We start from the raw sequence: 21,199 nt of genomic DNA, 5'->3' as shown, positions 1-21,199 counted from the left end.
AGAAATCTATCCTCACTGGAACAAGCCTGGGGGAACAAAAAAACCACCCTGACTCACAAAGAGCCAAAGGGAAAATCACCATCGGGAGAAGGGAGGCGTGAGGCCACCTCCTTCCCGGTGAAAACCATACTCACAGGGGCTCTCTCTCTCTCTCTCTCTCTCTCTCTCTCTCTCTCTCTCTCTCTCTCTCTCTCTCTCTCTCTCTCTCTCTCTCTCTCTCTCTCTCTCTCTCTCTCTCTCTCTCTCTCTCTCTCTCTCTCTCTCTCTCTCTCTCTCTCTCTCTCTCTCTCTCTAACACCAACCATTATGGATGCCAAGAATGTTGATAGGCAAAAGAAATACAACTATTTAATAATCTACAAAATATATATATATATATATATATATATATATATATATATATATATATATATATATATATATATATATATATATATATATATATATGTTGTGAGTTTAAAAGAGTACTCGTAAGCGCACGAATCGTTTGCAATATAGTGTGTGCAAGTGCGAGGTCGAATCCACTGGGAAATAGTCAAAAGTTAGTGTTTTGCTTAATCAACCTCATTTTAACCTAGTTCCAAGAGTTTGAGGGTTAAACATGCACAAAAAATGCTAAGTTAAAGAGGAAGAAATGAAATATGTAAAAAGGGACTAAGGCTAAGGAATTCACCAAACCAAATCCAACAACTCACACTCTTGGTTTCCACTTGAACACCCAAAGAACATTAAGCTTAGGGTGTCATTTAAGTTTCTCAACCATAAACCTTAGAACCATTAAATGAATCCAACTCAAAGATAAATCACAAAGAGTACCCATTTTAAATCAAATCATCCATTGTATCCATTCAAATAATAAATCATAAAGACATCATCTTTCAAACCGATAAAACAATGTATCTATCGGTTGAAACACATTAAATGTCCTATTTCTACCACCAACCACATTCATTGCAAAAGATAAAGCATTAAATGAATGAAACTTGAACAACATAATGATATAGCATTAAATGTGTAAGTAGCACTACAGAAGTGTGAGTGTCATCAATGGAGAGGTTTCATCCTCAACCTTAGTTGAGAGTTCTAGCCTCCCATAACTAAGAACACCACAAAAACTTGAAGAACAAACATAAAAATAGAAGAAAAGCTTTACAAAGACAAATGTCTAAAGAAAAGAGCTACTTAAATAAACTACAAAATGAACGAAATTAAACCTAGCTACTGCTCTGAGAATTGCTTTTCAACATGGAGGCATGGCTATGGCTTTATAGAACGAAATTAGGGTTGGATCCCAAGCAAAAAGACATCTCTACCCTTCTCTAGGGTTCTTCTCAAGCTATAGACAACCAAGCTCAGCAAATCAGCAAGTTCTGCTCCGAAAATCAGAAGGAGAGTTGCTTTTTGTCATGGAAAAGCCCCTGATTGGGCGTTCTGAAGCGTTTCTGCGAATGTCAGTTCTGGGTAAATTCGATCGATTGACTTTCCAGGACTTCTGAATTTCTAAGCATTTCCACATGAGATTTGCCATTCCTCTCTTATTGACCTACAAAACACAAAAACTAACAAAAACATCAGAAAATAACAAGGCTAAAGGTCTAACTGATGTGAATCAAGGGGGTCCAAATCTACAATATTTGGTACTATATATATATATATATATATATATATATATATATATATATATATAACTATTTAATTCATACGTAATGCCAGCTGAAAGTAGCTTAAGCCATATATCACTATAATTGGCATGAATTTCCAAATTTAAAAGGTTGTAACTTGTAACGACTTAGGAAAAAGTGATAGCCACATCTGGGCTATCATTTCAAAATGACTAGTCAATTTGAAATTTTTCTAGAATCCCATAAAAGTTCAGTTTCATCTAGTAACTAGGCAATGTGGGTTACTAATGGAAATTTTCCCATGTTTGTTAACAATGTTGTGATTGAGATAGTGTTTTTGTAATTATGGGATTAGGTCCTAAAAATAGTAATTTGCATAAATTGAAGATTTTAATTGTAAACTTAGGAAGATTTATATGTATGGGTTTAATTAATTAATGGGTAACTTCGTGTTATAGTCTTCGAGCGATTCAAAGTGTTAATTGATAAAGTTGTTGGTTAAATAGCTAAATGGTGCATTGTGTTGTGATTATAGCGGCACATTATGGGTCAACCTAGGATTGTTGGAATTGGGAGTACGAGCAATCTAAGGTGAGTATTCTACCCACTGAGAAATTACTATTTTTATATATTATGGATTTGTAAAATATATATGTTATTCTATAAAACTCGAACCAGCTGTATGTTGATTATAACTGTTTTGGATGATTTGAGTACTTTTGAGTATATTGAAAACATGATGATGTTTTGAAGTATGAATATGATATATGGAGTTGGAATGAATTGTGTGATTGCATGATGTGGTTGGGAATTTTGTAGACTATGATTGCATTGTAAATGAATGTGATTTTGAGTGAGTTATAAAAAAATTAGGAATATGATGCATTGCGTGCCTATAAGCACAACCTAGTTACTTGCGTGCCTACGAGCACAACCCTGTTACTTGCGTGCCTACGAGCACAACCATGTTACTTGCATATGCATACATATATTGTGATGTGATGGAATGTGTTGTATGTCTTATATATTATAGTTTTGTTTAATGTATTAGTTGCATGATTTAAGAAGCATTAAGTTTGAGAGTGTATAGATGATTGCATTGCCTAGAATTAGAGATGCCTGCGTCCATGTAAGGCCTCGTGAGTTTTCGTTGTTCTTCAACTAAGACGTGCTTATATATTGGAGTCTAATTCTAGTACTCGTATGTTCACATTGACGTTCAAAGGCAATTTGCTAAGAGATTTAGGCCTGGTATTATTGGATGCTAACATCTATGTAAGGCCTCGCGAGTTGTCGTTCTTCGGTTAAGACGTGCTTATATAATGGAGTCTAACTCTAGTACTCGCATAATCACACTGACGTTCAAAGCAATTGGCTTAGAGGTTTAGGCTTAATGTTGTCTATTTCTGGTAATGTGGATGTCTTAGTACTAAAGTAATATATTGTAGATGGGTTATATAAAGGCTTTCAAGAAGGGATGACTGGAACTTCTATATATATTAACGGCTATATAGTATGCTTTAAATGTTTTCAAATGGTCGGTGATTGCTTTATCAGTTATGAGGTTTTCAAACAAAAGTTTATAAAGTTGGTGGCTATTATAGTGTACGCATGACTAAAAAGAAAAAATTGGTTCTTTGCGAAAACTTAGTGAATAGTATACCTATGAGGTCTTACTGTATTTATTTATACAAAAACGATGGGCTCATAATTCACTTGTGCAGATGCGGCAACCCCTGCAACCGTGCAGATTCTGATGCTGTGACTGCAAGTACTCCTAAGCTAGATGATGACCCAGTGGCCTTATATTTGGGGTATTACGATTGAAGGCCACAGCGACAATTGTAATGTGTTGGACTACAGAGTCTTTTGTCTTTTGGTTATCTTTTGTATATGGCTTGTGACGCATGTGTCACGTATTTTTTGTATAGCCATTCTTTTGTAATTGTGGTATATGTTGTAAGCCTTAAACAGATAGACATGGGTAATTGGCTCTTTTGTATGGATCACAAACTACTCGTAGATGTGCTTTCCATTAAGACTGATTGGTATCATGATATATTCCGTTGTGTTAGATGTTACTCTGAATATCAAGTACAGGTTATGGAACGTGCACATTATGTTGGCTGAGCGACAAATAGTCGTGCAACTGTGAGGATCCATTTTATGCTTTATACATGTTTTCAAAAAAAAAAAAAAAATGGTCGTCACATGTCCCGTGTGCCACATATGGGAGACAATTCAACATATTCTATGGCGTGCCATTATATCACATGCGATACTTGTGGTATTTATGCCACGTCAGATGCCGAAAATAATAAAAAAATTATGTAAACTTAATATTTTTTTTAAAAAAAAGAAAATTTAAAAAGCTAGATGCAAAAATTGGGGGTGACAGGAGCAGCCTTTTTGACAATTGATAGTAGTTTGACATATTCATACGCCAATTTTTGAAGTTTGATGGCGTAAATAAAAATAATGTGATAGTTTTTGGGGTCAAAATATATTTTCCATTTAAATTATTGACTAAAAACAAAACTTGCGGATGAGTTTATGGCTCTTCTAAGAGTAATTCTACCTGTCATATAAGTGTCCATCAAATAATGAGGTGGCTTTTAAAATTATCATTGGGTATGTGATTGATGAAATCATCAATTTTATCAAATGGTAATTTTAAAAGCTATCTTATTATTTGATGAACACTTGATAGACATTTATATATGTAGTATTACTTCTCTTCGATCTCATGATCAATTACTACGTCATAACGACTTTAATGGTTTGGGCAAAACTTGTAACAGTAGTACAATAGGGTAGTTAATCGATTGAGTTTGGTATTACAATGTGTTGAATTCTTAATTTTAGCTTTTACAATTTTTGGGACAAATAGGTGAATATTTTGAAAAACGTTGGGATGTTTGTAACCATTCCCAACTCTACTCCTTTTTTTTTTTTTTTTTTGTGAAATCATGTTTGGCTCATTTTCTAATTTCTTTTCGACCCATAATTTCTTCTCTTTTCTTTTATCGGTATTCGAATTTTTTTTTTTTTTTTAAAAGAAAAAAAATCGCACAGACGTCACCGTTATTGAGCTGTTTTGCTTCTCTTTTTGCAAATATTGGAGAAGCTACTACTTCCCTCTTACCGAGATATATATTTTTTTAAAATAATAATAATAATAAATGAGTTCACAAGGGTTTTTTCCATTTGGCTTGTAATTTCGTTAAAATATATAAAGAAATATAGCTACATAAACGTATTTTTTGTTTTTAGAAACAAAAATCCATTCTTAAAAAATAGTATCCAAACAGCATCGAATAATGCACACAAAAAAAATAAATAAAAAATCCAGACTTTGGTTGAAGGAGAATTTGTTCCCATATATATATGTTCACGACAATTACCCACTACCTCGTTCAACTGTGCTTTTACACTGTAATTGTTTCGAGTACGCCAATTATGCATTATTCTATTTTTACCGCAGTGATTTTCTGTGCACCGACAATGTTGAGATTTTTTTAAGTAGTCAAAGGTACGAACAATTCAGGGAAGATTCTTGGTCTTCTTACTGCTCATGATTCGTAAGCTTTGCCTCAATATGTCAATCTCCCGTTCCTTCTTGTAGTCCTCATGCTCTATGGAAGCTAGTTGCGCTTTTAAGCCTCTGATGGTCTCTTCCTTTGCAACCATTGCTTTCTGTAACTCCTCTATCATGTCTTCTTCCTCCGCTCTCCAATACTGTACCTCCCCTGCAGTAAAAAAAAAAAAAAAAAAAAAAGTGCCTCCATTATTATTAACACAAATTATTGGTATTACTGTACGATGTTATAGTTTGTTTTATTCAGACTTTTAAGGAAGAAATGCCTTCCCATCAAGTGATTCAAGACACTGTTTTTGTTCTCATCGATCCTCCCTTGTATCTTGTTTGTGCCACAAAAGATTGGGACCCATGTTTTGACAGATCCAGCTAAGAAATATGAAATTGCGGAATATAACAATTACAAGGGAGGATTATATGGCTATCAGTCTCATCAAATGTACGTCCCACCTTCCTTTCTCGAGGAAAAATTGTCCTACGTCCACCAAGACTGTCACTAAAGTACTGCTTATCTAGGTCCCTGTTAAGCTAGCTGCTCATACTATGAAGAACAAAAGATATGCATGCATATCCACTCAATTATACAGTTTTCATGACTAAAACATTGATATGTGATTTCATTAATTTGACTTAAGATATATATGGGCAAGATGAAGATTACATCTAGAATACTGGCTATACATTAGAACAACAACCTCCATGTTTTGCATTATTAATTTCCATGATAGACAAGGCATTGTTATTTTTTAAGTTGAGTTTCCTCATTTAGGGGATTTCGTTTCTTTTTAGGTTTTAAATCCACCAATATTACTAGCATTAGTTGCAGAATTATCAATAATTAGATAAATGGTAGCAATTTAGCTCTTTTCCTTTGAAGCTTTGTGTTTTCTATTATAAAAAGAGGGTTGAAACTTGAATGTAATGAAAGGACAACGACTTTGAATCATGAATTATTGAGAATTATTGAAACTTTTAGTTTCTGTTGTGTTTAATATTTAAGCTATGTGATAGACATATAGCTTGCTGTTTTATAGAAAAGAAGACTTTCTTTTCCTTCCCTTCTCTACTTCAAGAACCAATTGGGTATTGCACTATCATAATTAAGTGTACTTCATCTGTAAAAATTACATTTATCTATTAATTCTATCAAGAGAGAAATGAAGCATATATATTAATCAGAATTCAGAAGTACTAAACATTGATCATGTGGCAGCCTGTGCATGCACGAGAGAGAGAGAGAGAGAGTGATGGTACCACGATCTGTCCTCTGAATGAGATCATCAAGCTCAGTCTTAATGGCAAGATAAAGCTGCTTCCACTTGTCCACGGCCTGATCACGCCGTGCTCTCTCCTCTCTCATTCGCTCCACCATGAAGCTGCTAGTGCCCAACAATCCCACCTCTTTCTCACTCTTCTGCCCCATCCCTCTAATCTCATCTTCTTTCTCTTCCACCATCTTCCTCAACCTCTTCACCTCCTCTCTCAGCCTCTTCCTCTCTTGCTTCCACTCCGCCTCCTTGAATGCAAAAACCATCATGTCTCGCTCGTAAGCCTTGCTCTCTTTCTCCCTCTCATACACCATCTCCTTCATCTCCTTGTGGAGAAACACAGTCTTCTCCACCATCCCTTTGCTCTTGTTCTTGCTAGCATATACACCCATATATCGAGCTAGCATGGATGAAACAAATTCCTCCCAAAGGAAAGCTCTAGCTCCTCCATTAATAGAAGTTGGTCTGGATTTATTAACGACTATTAGGCCTCATCGATCACAAGACTAAATCAATCATTAATGGAAGTCTCAAAGAGGCTCGTGAAGGGCAGCTTGTAATGATTTTACATAGAGATTTGACACACATGGCCTGCAAAAGCTAACATAAATGGAGACATGCCAAGTCACATGCGATTTTTGTCAAGGAGCGTGGGGTAGATCACGTCCAATTATTAGCCAATTTATTGCCAGCTTCCAAATTTCCAATGGGACCCTATATTACTTTCTTCGCAATTACATTATGCTGAATTGTACTTAAAAGCATCCTTCCACCGTCCATACTTGTTGATGGACCAATAAATATTCATAATTAGATTTGTTTACCCCCCAATAAGGTTTCATTAATTCTCACCTACTCGTTTCGAATGAGCAATCATAATTTGCACAAACTTAATTATACCCTCGCCTATCGGTTTGTATGTGTACAATGCTGGTATCTAATCATACTGTAATACAATAGAAGAACAAAACTAAGGAACAAAGAAAGAAGAAGGGGAATCTTTTTCTAATACAAGAGGGAAAAGAAATAAATAAGGGGAGAGGATGGGAATGCAGCCAGAAAATATTCTGGTTGCTGCCTAAATTGCCACATAATAGGTATAGAAGTTTGTATTTCAATTAACTTTACAAGTTGTCCAGCTAGTAGGTGATGGAATAATGGAGTGAATAGTGAAAATGATATATGGTAGCAATTCTCCAATCTTGTGGAAATTGCTTTACTATTGTAGTAGGAAACAAGAGATATATTTGGGGGGGATAGGCCTGGATCCACCACTAGAAAGTGCGCACCCTAAGGGTTATATATTAATTATATTGAATCATATATATATATATATATAAAGTTATATTACATTGTGTGATATTCATAGAAAATCTAAGGGCATGTTTGGTACACTAAATTGATGATTACGGGAATAGAAATGAGATTTACTAGAAATACAAAAAGTTGGAATGGAATAACAATTTTTATTTATTCATTTAGTGACAACACATAAATGATTAAATTCATAACCGGAATAGAATAAGATTGCAACTAAATTTTCTAAAATACTTATAAAAATAACACAGAAATAGCATCCCCTCCTCCTAGTTCGCATTACCCCAACTAGCGCGTGAGGATGGTGATTGCGACCGCTAGATTGCATGTGCAAGGATCGCCGCACATGAGAATAGTACCACCTTTGAAGGTTTAGTCGGAGTGGTTGGCCATCCAGGGTAGACTACCCCATAGGTTTTTAGGCCATCTAAACATGAAAAGTTATCCATCATTGTGGGGTGGAAAATAACTATTTTTACTGTATCAATGACGCAACCAAATAATAGAATAGTTATTTCATCTCTAAGTCTATGTTTGCATATGAAATGCGGGCCCAAAAAATAAGGCAAGACATACTAAAAAAGATAGTTGCTAAGAGACAAAAATTGAAAGAAAAGAAAACATGAATATAACTAATTAAAAAAAAAAAATTGCATTCCCCTTTTTTCTTTGTACATATTAATCCAATCGATATTTTATTGAGTAATGCTATAAATATTCTCACATTTTCATTCCAATTTTATTAGAATGAAATGCATTTTCTTTTATTCTATTTTAAAATTATCTAGGCATGGACTAGTCAGTAGTTATCTCTGTCTAGTTGTCTGTACTCTAAATTCTTGCTGGTCCACATCTGGTGCATGCCATGATGGCGGACAAGACCAACCAGAGCCTTGGGAAACACAACAAGTCTCAGAGTATATATATATATATATATATGAGACGTTTACACGTGAGAATATAAATATTATCCTCTCTAGTCTTGGGAGATGATATTTGTTATTGTTGGAAAACAACAAACTGTTGATGTTATATATGTTAGGAAATTTCCATTGCCAACCCATACAGAATTGTTAAGTTTGTACAAATCCATTTATGGTTATAAATCCTTGGATTCCCTGCCCGTGAACAACTTGCAGTTAATGTCTTGGAATCTAATTTTACAGTTATGTATCCAGCTGGTCCATTGTCATTAAAAAAAAAAAATCATAAATTAGCATTTTCATTCATGTTTGCTTGTATTTAGCCACCTCATTTTTAAGCATCTATTAGCCAGTTTGTTAAGCATCTAATCCTTTCATTTTTTTTATTTTTCAAAGGAACAATTTGATTCCATTCTGATTTCATTCTATTAGTATATTAAGTGTCCATTAAAAAAAATTAATTTTTAAAATTATTGTTTAAACATTTAATGTACTAATAAAATTAGTCATTCCAAAGCTCTTTTTGTGCTAATCTCAATGGGTTTTTCTTGACATGATTATTCCTCAGACCGAACCTAGTTAGAGAGGCTTTTGCTAGCAAATTATAGGACCATATTTCTCAACAATTAAACACCTTAACTTTTTTACTCCGTTGCGTAAGCCTATTTCAAAAGATAGCCCACAGGTAACATATTGGACAAATATTCCTCAGACTTTCTCAGTCCTTAGGCCTGGGCCCTGGTAGCAGGGTCAGGGGTGTCACTACATTTTTATTTTTTATTTTTTATTTCATAATTATTTTATATAGGTGCTGTAAAGAAAAAAATATAGATTTTTTTTTTTTTTTAATAGTTTTTTTATCGGTTCAGATTTATTTTTAACTTTTTCATAAAAAATAGAAATTAAAATTAGATTTAAACCATTAAAAAAAAAAAAAAAACTACCGAAGATTTCTTGTAATTTTTGTTTACAGCATCTACGCCTATATCAAATTCGTTTGACACGAAAAGTAATAGTGTTGTTTAAAAGTGATTGATAACATGATTGTGAGACTTCAACATATTATTTTGATAGAATGATCAATTTGTGGTACAGTTTAAGGGTTTACTTGTCGAATTAGAAGTATTTGGGACGAACTTAATACCAACATTTAGTCCAAAAGTGGTACTCGTTATAGAGAAATGTTACACCTATTCTAAATTGTTCACTCTCTGACATGATAATAAAAATTACCATTAGATGAAATAATAAATAAAAGTATTCACAATTCAGAAAATGAATATTTTAGAGTATATGTATCATTTCTTTTTGTTATAAAAAAGATTTTAAGACCCAAAAGCACTATCATAAAAAGTTGTAGAAGATTCAGAATATTTACAATATTTTTATTTTTCCTTTTCAAATACAATGTTTACAATATGATTGGAGGTGAAAGGCTCTCCAGCCTTAAAGAAACTGTGATTTATCATTTACAGCTGATATGCTCGCCCACCCTTCTCTCCCCCCTCTCCCATTCAAAATCCCAAAGTCTCCCAAATCATTACTGCCTTTAGCTCCAAAGAAGGAAAGAGATACGTCTTTTACTTGGACAACGTTCGAACAAATCCACCACACGAAGGCTAACAATCGGACTGTAAGTAATATAGACTATGCTTTTCATATATAAAATCATTGCACTTAATTACAATTATTAGCTAATGCCTCTAACATCTTTCTTTTCTTTTTTATTTTCCAGCCACAGGTAGACCGCCGCTATCAGAGATTGGGTGTAAAAACATCTACTTGTCGTAACTAATGATAAAACTGTTGCAATATTGAAACTCATAAAAACAATTTTGCTGTAAAGAACATGTCATTCAAAATTGTGTATATATATATATATAGCAACATCGTTTACCTGATGTGTTAATGCCTACGTGAATAAACGGTGACTCACCCTAATTAACGTTGGGAAAATGGACGGAAAAAATCAAGTAATGGCTCATTTCAAATCCGCAACAAACTTAAGCAGCAAAATTTAATTTTTAAATAGTGAAATACTGATTTCAAATAGCACGTTGATTCTGAAATTTATTAAACATTTACCCTTTAAAAAACTACAACACATATATTATAATTTTTTTTACATCACCTAAACCAAGTCCTACTTTTCTTATCTCAATCAGCGGGACTCATGGCCTAGTGGCTTAATTACCTTCCATGGACCTTTGTCAAGCTTACTAGTACAGGTAAAAATTTGGATGCAGATGCGATTATTAGCAATATTTGCATACGTATAATGTGATTATCATTTTTAGGTATTCGCATCCGCAGCATATGATTACTACCCGCATCCGCTTGTTTATTGATGTTATTAAATGCGGTTATTATCCGCTATTTACATATGAGGCAATGGACATTTTGAATTACTATTTAAATCTATATGCAAGATTAAATAATACGGTTATTATTATATGCAAACTTAAATAAATTAAGATTTCAATTATTACACAAATCACAATTATTAACCATAGAGGGTCATTGTTTCATAGAGTAATATGGATTTAGAATACCCAAAAAAAGAAAAGAAAAGAAAAGAAAAAAGTAAATGTAGTGAGACGTGATTTTGAGATGATAGTGAAAATATATAACCTAAATTTCATAAACTTATCAAATTCAAAACGACGTCGTAATTAAAAATATATAATTTATATTGTATATAAAGGGGAATGCGAAAATCCGCATATACGGATGGTAATTTTTTCAAACCAAATTTGCATCTACATATACAAATAGCGAATAAATACAAATAACAAATGAAAACGATTATTATTTCCTCGCATTTTTTACTCTTATTTACTAGTCCCCGCACCTGTTGTCCTCACGAGTCACGAGTCTCTTTGAACATTCCGTAGAATGAATGCCACAAGTGTGCTTTCTTACTTTAGGAGACAAAAATAAAGTGCTGTACGTTTTGGTTATTTCTTGGAGAAATTCTTTAGCCTTTTTTTATAAGTAAGACTTGCACCCTCTGCCTTAGCAAACAATAAATGGTGGCATTGGTGGGCGTGGAAAAAATATGATGGCCATAGAATACTCAATGCTGGTGGACTTTTGGGCCACACAAGATTTTGAACCTTCACGTCATTTTGCTAATAAGTTACAGCTAGTCCATCTTGCTTTATTGATCAGATTTTGAACCTTCACACAAGATTTTTTTTTTTTTTTTTTTCCTTTTCCTTTTAAAAAATAAAACGACTCGTTTCATTACCAATATTAACCGATTTAACTAACTTAACCGATTGCCTATTAATCGATTTAACTGACCGTCTATTAACCGCTTAACCAAAATAAATTTACCGACTGCATCCGACTTAACCGCCTATCAAACCGATGTCCACCCCTAATTTGTGATAATGTCATGTATTGCATATGATATTTATCTGTTGCACGTTTTGTTTATCAAATTCACAAGAATTGCTGAGTATGATATGTATAGCTTAACAAATTAAAGTCTGTTTAGGTTTGTAATTTTAAAAAGTGCGATTTAAAATATGTTAAAAAAAGTAATTTTTAAAAATGTATTAAGCATTTGGCAAAATCGCAGTTTATCCTTTAAAATTACAAATTAGTCTTTAAAATTTTGAGTTTTCAAAAAAACACCATCTTACTTATGATTTGAAAAAGTAGATTTTTTGCGTTTTCAAATCGCAATTTATAAAAACCCAATTTTTAAACGATTTATGTTCTGTAATTTGATTTAAAATCTCACTTATTGTTTACGAAATCGCAATCTCAAATGCACCCTTAATAAATATCATATGATTGATATTATATTAATATTTTGTAATAAAAGTTGTAGGCTTTCTTTGTTAAAATGTTGTTTTGTCTTTTGTTATATCTTTTGAAAACAAAAACATAACGACCTAAACACAAAATACTCCTAAAAAATATAAAAACAATTTTCATTTTTATGTCACATTATAACATTTTTTTCAAACAAAAAACATAATCTAAAAAAATAAACAAAATTAGCATAATATCCTAAATATTTATCTAAAATTAATATGAAAATATACAAAATAGAAAAAGACAAGAAAAATAAAATCCTATGCTCATCACATACTTTCATAAATCATAATAGAACTTTCATATCATTAGTTTCGACAATTTTGTAAACTTTATTTGTGAGAAATTTTTTTTTTTCAAAAATTGATATACATGAAAAGACTTTTGATATAAAAAGAAGAAGAGAGAAATGGTAAATATTAGAGTGATCATAACCCACAAACATGTTTGTTTTTTTGCCTGCCTTCTTTTTCTTTTATGGGTCTTTTATATAAACCTTTTACAATATTCCCCAATTTTCTGACCTTATTACATCAACGCGTGAAGCAGTTGCACACTAACGTAAACCCTACAACCAAATATATCTAACCGCGTCCGCAACGGTGGTCAACCCTATCTAAACCTTCTCCCGCATCGCTTTTCTTCCAATCCAACCGCCAAAAACGCACCGAATCCCACATCGAATAACAGCCGTCGATTGCGGTGGTCGGCGCTACACGTCGTCACTAGGCGACAAATTGACGATGTGTCAAAAGCGCATGACAAAATGATCTTGAAGTATTTCCCCGACAAATCAAAAGGCCTTCCGGATCTAACGGAGTTTGTGGGGCCCGCATAAGAAGAAAGTATCTTGGCCTTCAGTTTCAGGAGTGGGGGTTCGATGGTCAGCTTCACCAACGGGGGCAGGAGTTGTGTCCCTACAGGTGGAGAGACCTCAGCAGACGGTGTTGCTTTGGGTTCCGCAAATGCTTGTGTTATGTGAGAGAAATAACGAGAATGCCATCATTTCACGAGCTGTGCACGATCGAGCCACGATGGGTCTGGCTCTTCTTGGGGTTGATAAACAGTTAGAGACTTTTGCTAGTACATTAATATATATATATGAAAAATGTTTAGTTATACATTCTTATTATACTTATTTTTCATCTTTGTCTAAGCGGATTAATAAATATTGTTTAAAAATTAGAGTCCCACTACACTCTTTTTACTGTCTCTCACATTTATTGATCCACGTAAACAAAAGTAGAATAAGATTGTGATCAAAGTTTACAACAAAGTATTTCTATATATTTGTATATATATTTGAACATTATTTTAGTCTGAAAGCTCAAGTTAATAGGCTTGGATTCACTTAAGTATATTAACTACTTTTTATTTTATTTATTTATTTTTTTAAATGTGGCACTCTAACACTCACAAATTGCACTCATAATTACTTGCGAGTCTTTTTACATTTTTAAGAGTCTCATGCGCAGAAAAGTTGTCCCGAGCACCCTAGCACACCTTCAAATCTGAAATGCTAACCATGGCTCTAATACCAATTGTTAGAGAAATAAACGGTCAGAGAGTTTTACCACGAGTACATTAATATACATATTTGGATAGATAGGCTAATGGGCTCGAGTCTATTTAGATATATATTAATTATTATTTTTCATTATATATATTGAAGCCACATGTATTTCCTGCGATATGGTGTTTAATGCCCGTACTAAACATGTGGGGATCAACCTGGACTTCACATCCAGCTGTTTCTGATATGAAAAACAAATTAATCAAGAGCCATGCATCTCCAACGTTCCCCCACATCCCATATGCATCACCAATTAATGGTCATTGAAATCCCATATGTAGCAAGCTCACCCAACAATCAAGAGATCCACCAAATTAAACCACTTACCAAGTTGTGTGTAAACCCAAGCTCCTATATAATCTGCAACTGTGTGGGAAAGACAAAATTTGTTCTTCTATATTGTGTTGAGTATTTACTTGCATGTGTATATTTTTTTTTCTTATTTTACTTGGCAAAAGGGATGTATTATTAATTGTCTTGCACTTAAAAGGATATCATGCAATAATCATATATAAAATCTGTGAAAGAATTGAATCCCTCTTTGATATTCATCTAAAAAGAGAATGTCCTATGACAATAACATTTTTGTTTATTAGTTGTGAACAAAACAAGTTTACTGTAAATTTGTGCGTGCGTACGTACGTGTGAATCATCATTTTATTTGATGTCATGTAGCTTTTTGGTAAATTCAACTTTAGCTAAAAAAAATCTTAACTCTCAACTTTTCAATAGTGAGGACATGGATGGGGGTCTCACTTTAGACAATACAGTACGTGATGGGCGAAAAAGAAAAAGATTTCACATGAATTAATGCTTTTTGGGAGAGAAAGACAAGGCCCTGGTGTTGGTGTGGTATAGGGACATTTCACCTTTAAATATTCGAGTATAACTTCAATCAGGTCTTGGCAAAAAAGGGCTATTTTTTGCCCTCTAATAATAACATGCCACGTCAGTTTAGCACAACAAAACACTATAGGCCAAAAACACTTGATCATATCAAATTCATGAAAAAAAAAAGAAGAAGAACAAAATCATTAAAAATTAGCAAAGCCAAATTTGCAGTGAAATGAAGAGAGGGAGAGAGATGGGCGTTTTCTTCTAGCAAGTTGCCGCCGCCTCCGACCACCTCCACCGCACGCTCTCCACCCTCCGCCCCCACCCTCTCGTCCTCAAGTGGCTCTCCTCTCCTCCCACCTGTTTTACCACTATAGAACAGCACCACGCAACGACCGACTCCAACGACCACACACCACACCTCCGGACCCACCTCTCGCATACCAGAAGGAAAATCACCACTCAACCCACCACCGACGGCCCCTTCTCTCAGACACGACGGTTCCTGCATTGTAGCACCGTTTGGGTGTTGTCAGAAAAATCATAAAAAATTGGATGATTGTGGATCAGATATGAAAGATTTGTTCGAGAGAGAAATAGAGGTTTAATATGGTAAGGAAGTGAAGGGGGATTTGGGGATTTAGGGGATATATTCCGACAAGGTAAACAGAGAACCTTAGAGGGGACAAAGGAAATTCCATGAAAAAAAAAAAAACAGACAAAGCAGGGATGTTGAGGAAATCTTTCTCTCTAGATTTCCCCATTTTTCCGTGTAGAACCTAGACCTAAGATTGCCCATAATGCCATGAATGTTAAACCGCGATCGGTACATGTCTTGCCATGGTGGAGTTGGGGAGCTTGAGTTTTTTTATTGTTCATTTTTTTTTTCATGAATTTGGTGTGATCGGGTGTCTGCAGCCTATTGTGTTTTGGTGTGTTTTGATGTGGTAAACCGACATGGCATGTTATTATTGGAAGGCAAAAAATAGCCATTTTATGCCAAGACTGGATAGAAGTTGCACTCTAAAGATTCATGGTTGGACCAATGGACCCTAGTCACCCAGCTAGAGCTCGTGGGGCATTACCTTTATAAGAATGGCATATTTTTATATTTTATGCCATTTTTGTGATCTATTTGAAAAAAAAATAGGGAGAGTTTTAGATCTAAAATCTTCTTAAACTAAGGTATTAAATTTATAAAATTTAAAACTCGGGTTTTAATATCAAAATTACGCAAAACATAGAGTCTTAGAGTTCGTTTGGGTTTGCAATTTCAAAAAGTGTGATTTAAAATGTGCGATTTAAAAAATAATTTTTAAAAATGCAGTTAAGCGTTTGGCAAAATCGCAGTTTGTCCTTTAAAATTGCAGGTTAGCATTTTAAAATTCTATGTTTTCAAAAAAACATTTTGTTGCCTACAATTTAAAAAAATAGTTTTCTAAGTTTTCAAATGGTAATTTTTTTAAAACGTAATTCCTAAACAGTTAATTTTCTGCAATTTGATTTAAAATCGCACTTTTTATCTACGAAATCACAATTCCAAATATACTCTTATACAATCAAATCGTACTTTTTATTTACGAAATTACATTCCTAAACACACTCTTATACGAAAATGAAGTAACATTTAACACAATAGTGAGATAAACATATTTAATGCAAACATTGTGTTAATTAGTTTGTTTTCTCGTGATGTATCTTAAAAATAAAAAAAAGCTGCTTAACGAGCCAAAAATACTTTTAAAAATTAAACTATGTTATCTTGTTTTCAAACACAATCTAAGATGGACAAAAAAAGGGGACAGCCTAAGATAACACCATGAACCGGACGCTTCAACCAACGACATACAGACCGGACCGGATTTCATGTCACGACGTCGAAGAGTTACAACGATAGCGCGGGCAGACCGAGGAAAATGGTCACGTGCTGCGCCGAATCCGAGCACCTTCTCATGCATTAATAAACTTCCGTAGCCCACACCCGCAGTTAAAGTTTAGTCCAAAGGTTAACAGAAGCTCAAAGGATGGCAGTACCTGAAAATAAAACAAAAAGTCGTGGGGAAATCCGGAAGGACAAAAAAAAATTGAGGCTACGCGTTCATGTTCTTGTTGCGTGCTCTTGATAGGGAAGCCAAAACGTACGTACAGAGAGACAGAGAGAGAAACCGAGGGAGAGAAACTTGAGAAAGTGCGAGAAACTGAGGGGGAAAATTGTTGCAGAGGAAGGGTTGGTGTCGTTCACGATCTTCTTCCCGCCATTGCTTAATCCTCTGCAACCACATTTTACCATGTGACCTCATTCCCTCATTCATTAGCCTCCAAAACAAGATTTTCTCCTACGGTGAGAGGGCGCGCGGAAGTCCGTACAGTTAGAGCGCGAAAGCGGAGCAATAGCACTCGTGCCTGGTTCAAATCCGAGTTCAAGGAAGGTTTCGGGCAATTGAGACCGATATTGGATTGGAGGGATTTATGGTTTGGTCGCATTGGGTGGTGGTTGTGGTTGAGGGAATTTAGGGTTTATTAGCTGAGCCTCGGATCTCAGTCTCGTCAAATTTTCGTTCGCAAATGGTATTCGTCTCCCTAGCTTCTTGGCATTATCTTCCTTTCCAAGTTTTGAATTTGTCTCATATTTTTGTTGAAATTTAATTTTACACACCTTTTATTTGTTTGCATTAATTTGTGTTATTTGTCTTAGCTTAGAATGACCAGTCCATGCTTTTAAGTTTGGATTGTTTCTGTGATTAGTTGGCAGAAATGACGACCAAGTTCATAACTTTGACAGGCATTGAGAAAGCTGATATATCTGTATGCTTATTTTTTGTTTTTGTTTTTTTAAAGAAATATGGTTTCTGTGTAGAAATTTCTGATATATCTGTATGCTTACAAAATTAAGACATATGAAGTATTGAAAAATGATTTTTTTTTTTTTTTTTTTTTTTTTTTTTTTTTTTTTTTTTTTTCCATTACAGAAAAAGAATTACCCAGTTGTAAAATTATCAGACAGTAGTTGGAGAGCTAAATGTCTACTCAGTATCAAACAGTGCTGTTTTCCCCCTTTCTTGTTGTGACAAATAATGCTATTTAGTTCTGGCATATGTTGGGTTTGATGATATGTCTTGTTCAATCGCATTGCGTAGCATTTGGTGTGATTGTATGGTTCTTGTTGAGTGGAGTTGTGTAAATAGAATCTCCATTGTTGTTGTTGCTGCAGATATTTGGATTTGGTAAACCTTAGATCAATGTGGCAAGAGTGTATTGCACTAGTTTTTACCAAACCCAAATATTGGCTTATTACTTATCAAAATTCGCTTAAGATCAATATTGGCTTATTACTTACAAAAAAAAAAGGTGTTTCCTTGAAGTGGCTAGCCATCTTTGGACTTTGCTATAAACTTAAATACTAAGAACAACTGACAAAGTGATTTATTAACAGTATTAGCATTGAAGGTGCTGAAGTGCTCCATGGCAAGCTGCATCAGACTTTGGTTTACCTGGTTTAAGACGATTTCCTTTGAATGGGAACTACATGGATTTTTTAATTTTTTTATAATGTATAATGATTTCATCTACTTTGCCATAAGGGGCAAAAGTCAAGTGAGAAACTACTTCAGGACTCAGATTCTATTTTTCTATTTACTTTAGCAGATTATGTAATGAGATGTTTAGAAAAGCAAACCTTTAATAGGCTGCTTTGAAATTATTTTATCTTGCTAAAAGTCTCATTTGGTAATGATTAACCGTCAGTGGAATTATGTTAGGTGTTTTTGTTAATTTTGCTGAGGGAGGCAAAGGGACTCTCCAGTTTTGTATGTATTTGGATTCCTATACATTAGTGGCTGCTTTCTTGCTGCTATCATCACATATTGCTTGCTTGCATGCAACTCATATTTGATGCCTATGTTCATCTTGGAAATTTGCTATCTTCACAGTTTTCTCTTTTTGATTGATGTGCTGATGATGTAATTTTGACAACACAGGTTACTCAAGCCAATTTAGTGGTTGGATCTCTTGTTTGGGTGGAGGATCCTGAGGTATCTTGGATAGATGGTGAAGTTGTGGAAGTTAATGGTGAAGATTTAAAAACAAACTGTACATCAGGGAGGACGGTGAGTGCTGCTTCTCATAATTTATAAATTTAGTCTTAGAACTGTGGGATTTTTTTTTATCGGTAAAGAAATTTTGATTTCATTAACTTGTAGTTTTTGTTGTTGCTATCTTCCACATGTTTAAAATCTGCATGGGATAATTGACGTTGATTTTTTTTTTTGATAAGTAATAATTGACGTTGATTTATTTGTGCATTTACTGGTTTAGTACCAACTGAGTGGTATAAGACACATTCCGGGGAAACCGTTACTTGAAGTTTAAGAAATGTTAGGGGTAGCATTTATACTCAACCAAAACTATTGAGGTTAGAAAAATTAATTGATAGTTTTCAAAATGCCAAGGTGAGAAATACTAGATTTGAGGTGGGATATGGTTCCAAGGTTAGATTTTGGCATGATCTTTCGTGTGGGGATACCTTAAGGATGCCTTTTCAATTTTATTTGGTATTGCTTTCGCAAAGGACGCTTCTGTTGCGGCTTATGTGAAATTTTCTGGAGATGCCATTTGGTGGAACGTGAGCTTTGCTAGAGTGGCTCATGATTGGGAGGTGGATGCCTTTGCTTAAGGATGTTGCATTTAGCGAGAATGAGATGGGAGGGAGAAGACAAGTTGTGGTGGGTCGCTTCCAAAAAGAGGGTTGTATGGTGTTAAATCCTTCTACAGTGTTATGGGTTGTCATGATGGTTTCCGTTTCCCTTGGAAGAGTGTTTGGCGGACTAGGATTCTGTTGAGGGTGTCCTTTTTTGTGTGGTAGGCGGCTCTAGGAAAGATCCTTACCATGAACAATCTCCGGAAGCGGCGCGTCATTATGGTTGATAGGTGTTGTGTGTGCAAAAGGGATGGGGAATCCGTGGATCATCTTCTTCTTCATTTTGAGGTTGCTTGTGCCATTTGGAATGTTTTCCTCTGTTGAGTTGGGTTGTCTTGGGTTATGCCTAGACGATGGTGCCTTTGTGCATTTTGGTGGACTATCGGTATTAGTCAGAGTAGCTGTTGTGTGGAAGATGGTGCCTTTGTGCATTTTATGGTGTCTATGAAGGGAAATGAATGATTGAAGTTTTGAGGACTGCGAAAGAACTTTAAAGGAGATTAAGTCTTTATTTTTAAACACGTTATATCTTTGGACATTTGCTTATGCTTCTTATGTGGTGGTCAATTATCATGATTTTCTTGTTCTTTTTGCCCTTACTAGTTAGGTGGCTTCTCTTGTATACTTACTGTGTACATGGAGGCGCCTTACTTTTTTAAGGATATCTCAATTGCTTATAAAAAAAGGAAGAAAATGCCAAGGTGATATTTCATAATGGTCTTCTAATTGTTATAACGCAAACATCTTTTGTATGCAAAATTGTTTTTTTGATAAAACGTTCATTAATTGTAATTTTTTATTGACAACAAATTTATTGGAATATAATGCAGAGATTAGATGGAAACAACATTTAACAAGTATTCTTTTAATAGAAATTGCAAGTAAAGTTAAACGTGTTAATTTGGAGAGAACACAATTCCCGAAATTTTGAAGATTGTGAGAGAACGGTGGTAGAGTTAAAAGTTATATTGTTTAAAACCCTTTATGGGTGGATGGTTGCTACCAATAGTTCTCTCTTTTTTAATTTTCTACAATTTTTGGATTTTTGTTGTTGTTCTTCTTCTCCCTAAGTGAGTTCTCTCTTGTATACTTCTTGTGTACTTTGGTTGTGCCCTTTGCTCTTTCTAATAAAATTGAATTACTTATAAAAAAATAGCCATACAGGATGAGGATATGGAAGTGGTTCCTAAGAATCTTAATTATTGTATCTAGGACTGTAAAAAAGGTTCAAATGAAGAGAATTATTCTTCTCTTGGGAGGCCACGGTCCTGGAAATATTCTTGTTGCCCACTTCTTATTCTTCTTATTTTGCCCAAGTATTTTAGAATGAGCATATCTGCATCACAATTATGATGGTTAAGGTTCATTTGAAGTTCATCTCTCAGTGATATTAACAGGGCTTCATTGTATGTTTATGTAATATAGTGCCTGCATCTTTATATTTTGTATTTTGTAGGTTTGGGTTTTTTTTTTTTTTTTCCGTAGTCACCCTATATAAAAGATTGAGATCAAGTCTTTAGCGTTACTATTTATTTATGTT

At 34.4% G+C, this 21,199-nt stretch overlaps 2 protein-coding genes across 4 annotated transcripts in view; one reads left to right on the top strand and one right to left on the bottom strand.

Moving 5' to 3' along the window:
• Positions 1-4,958: 4,958 nt before the first annotated feature.
• LOC133858535 (uncharacterized) lies at positions 4,959-7,099 on the bottom strand. Of its 2 annotated transcripts, none has more exons than XM_062294016.1 (2): positions 6,478-7,099; positions 4,959-5,371 (listed from the first exon to the last, which is right to left on the bottom strand). In XM_062294016.1, the coding sequence occupies exons 1-2, from the start codon at positions 6,893-6,895 to the stop codon at positions 5,166-5,168; spliced, it is 624 nt and encodes a 207-aa protein (XP_062150000.1). In that variant the 5' UTR covers positions 6,896-7,099; the 3' UTR covers positions 4,959-5,165. The 2 variants fall into 2 exon arrangements, with proteins under 2 accessions (XP_062150000.1, XP_062149999.1); XM_062294015.1 differs by having other exon boundaries at positions 6,475-7,093.
• Positions 7,100-17,004: 9,905 nt separating this feature from the next.
• Positions 17,005-21,199, top strand: part of LOC133872943 (myosin-8-like) — a 28,880-nt gene continuing 24,685 nt past the window's right edge. Inside the window, exons 1-2 of one of the 2 annotated variants that reach the window (XR_009901093.1) lie at positions 17,005-17,531; positions 18,941-19,069. Coding sequence is in view for 1 of the 2 variants with exons in the window: in XM_062310623.1 (XP_062166607.1) it covers positions 17,529-17,531; positions 18,941-19,069 (132 nt within the window). In the remaining variant the exon portion in view is untranslated. The remainder of the gene's footprint in view (positions 17,532-18,940; positions 19,070-21,199) is intronic. The other variant, XM_062310623.1, reaches the window with a different exon arrangement.

The sequence above is a fragment of the Alnus glutinosa genome, chromosome 1, assembly GCF_958979055.1.
Source record: "Alnus glutinosa chromosome 1, dhAlnGlut1.1, whole genome shotgun sequence".
NCBI classification, from domain to species: Eukaryota; Viridiplantae; Streptophyta; class Magnoliopsida; order Fagales; family Betulaceae; genus Alnus; species Alnus glutinosa.
The sequence above is the reverse complement of the archived record's forward strand: the minus strand, read 5'-3'. Positions and strand labels throughout refer to the sequence as shown.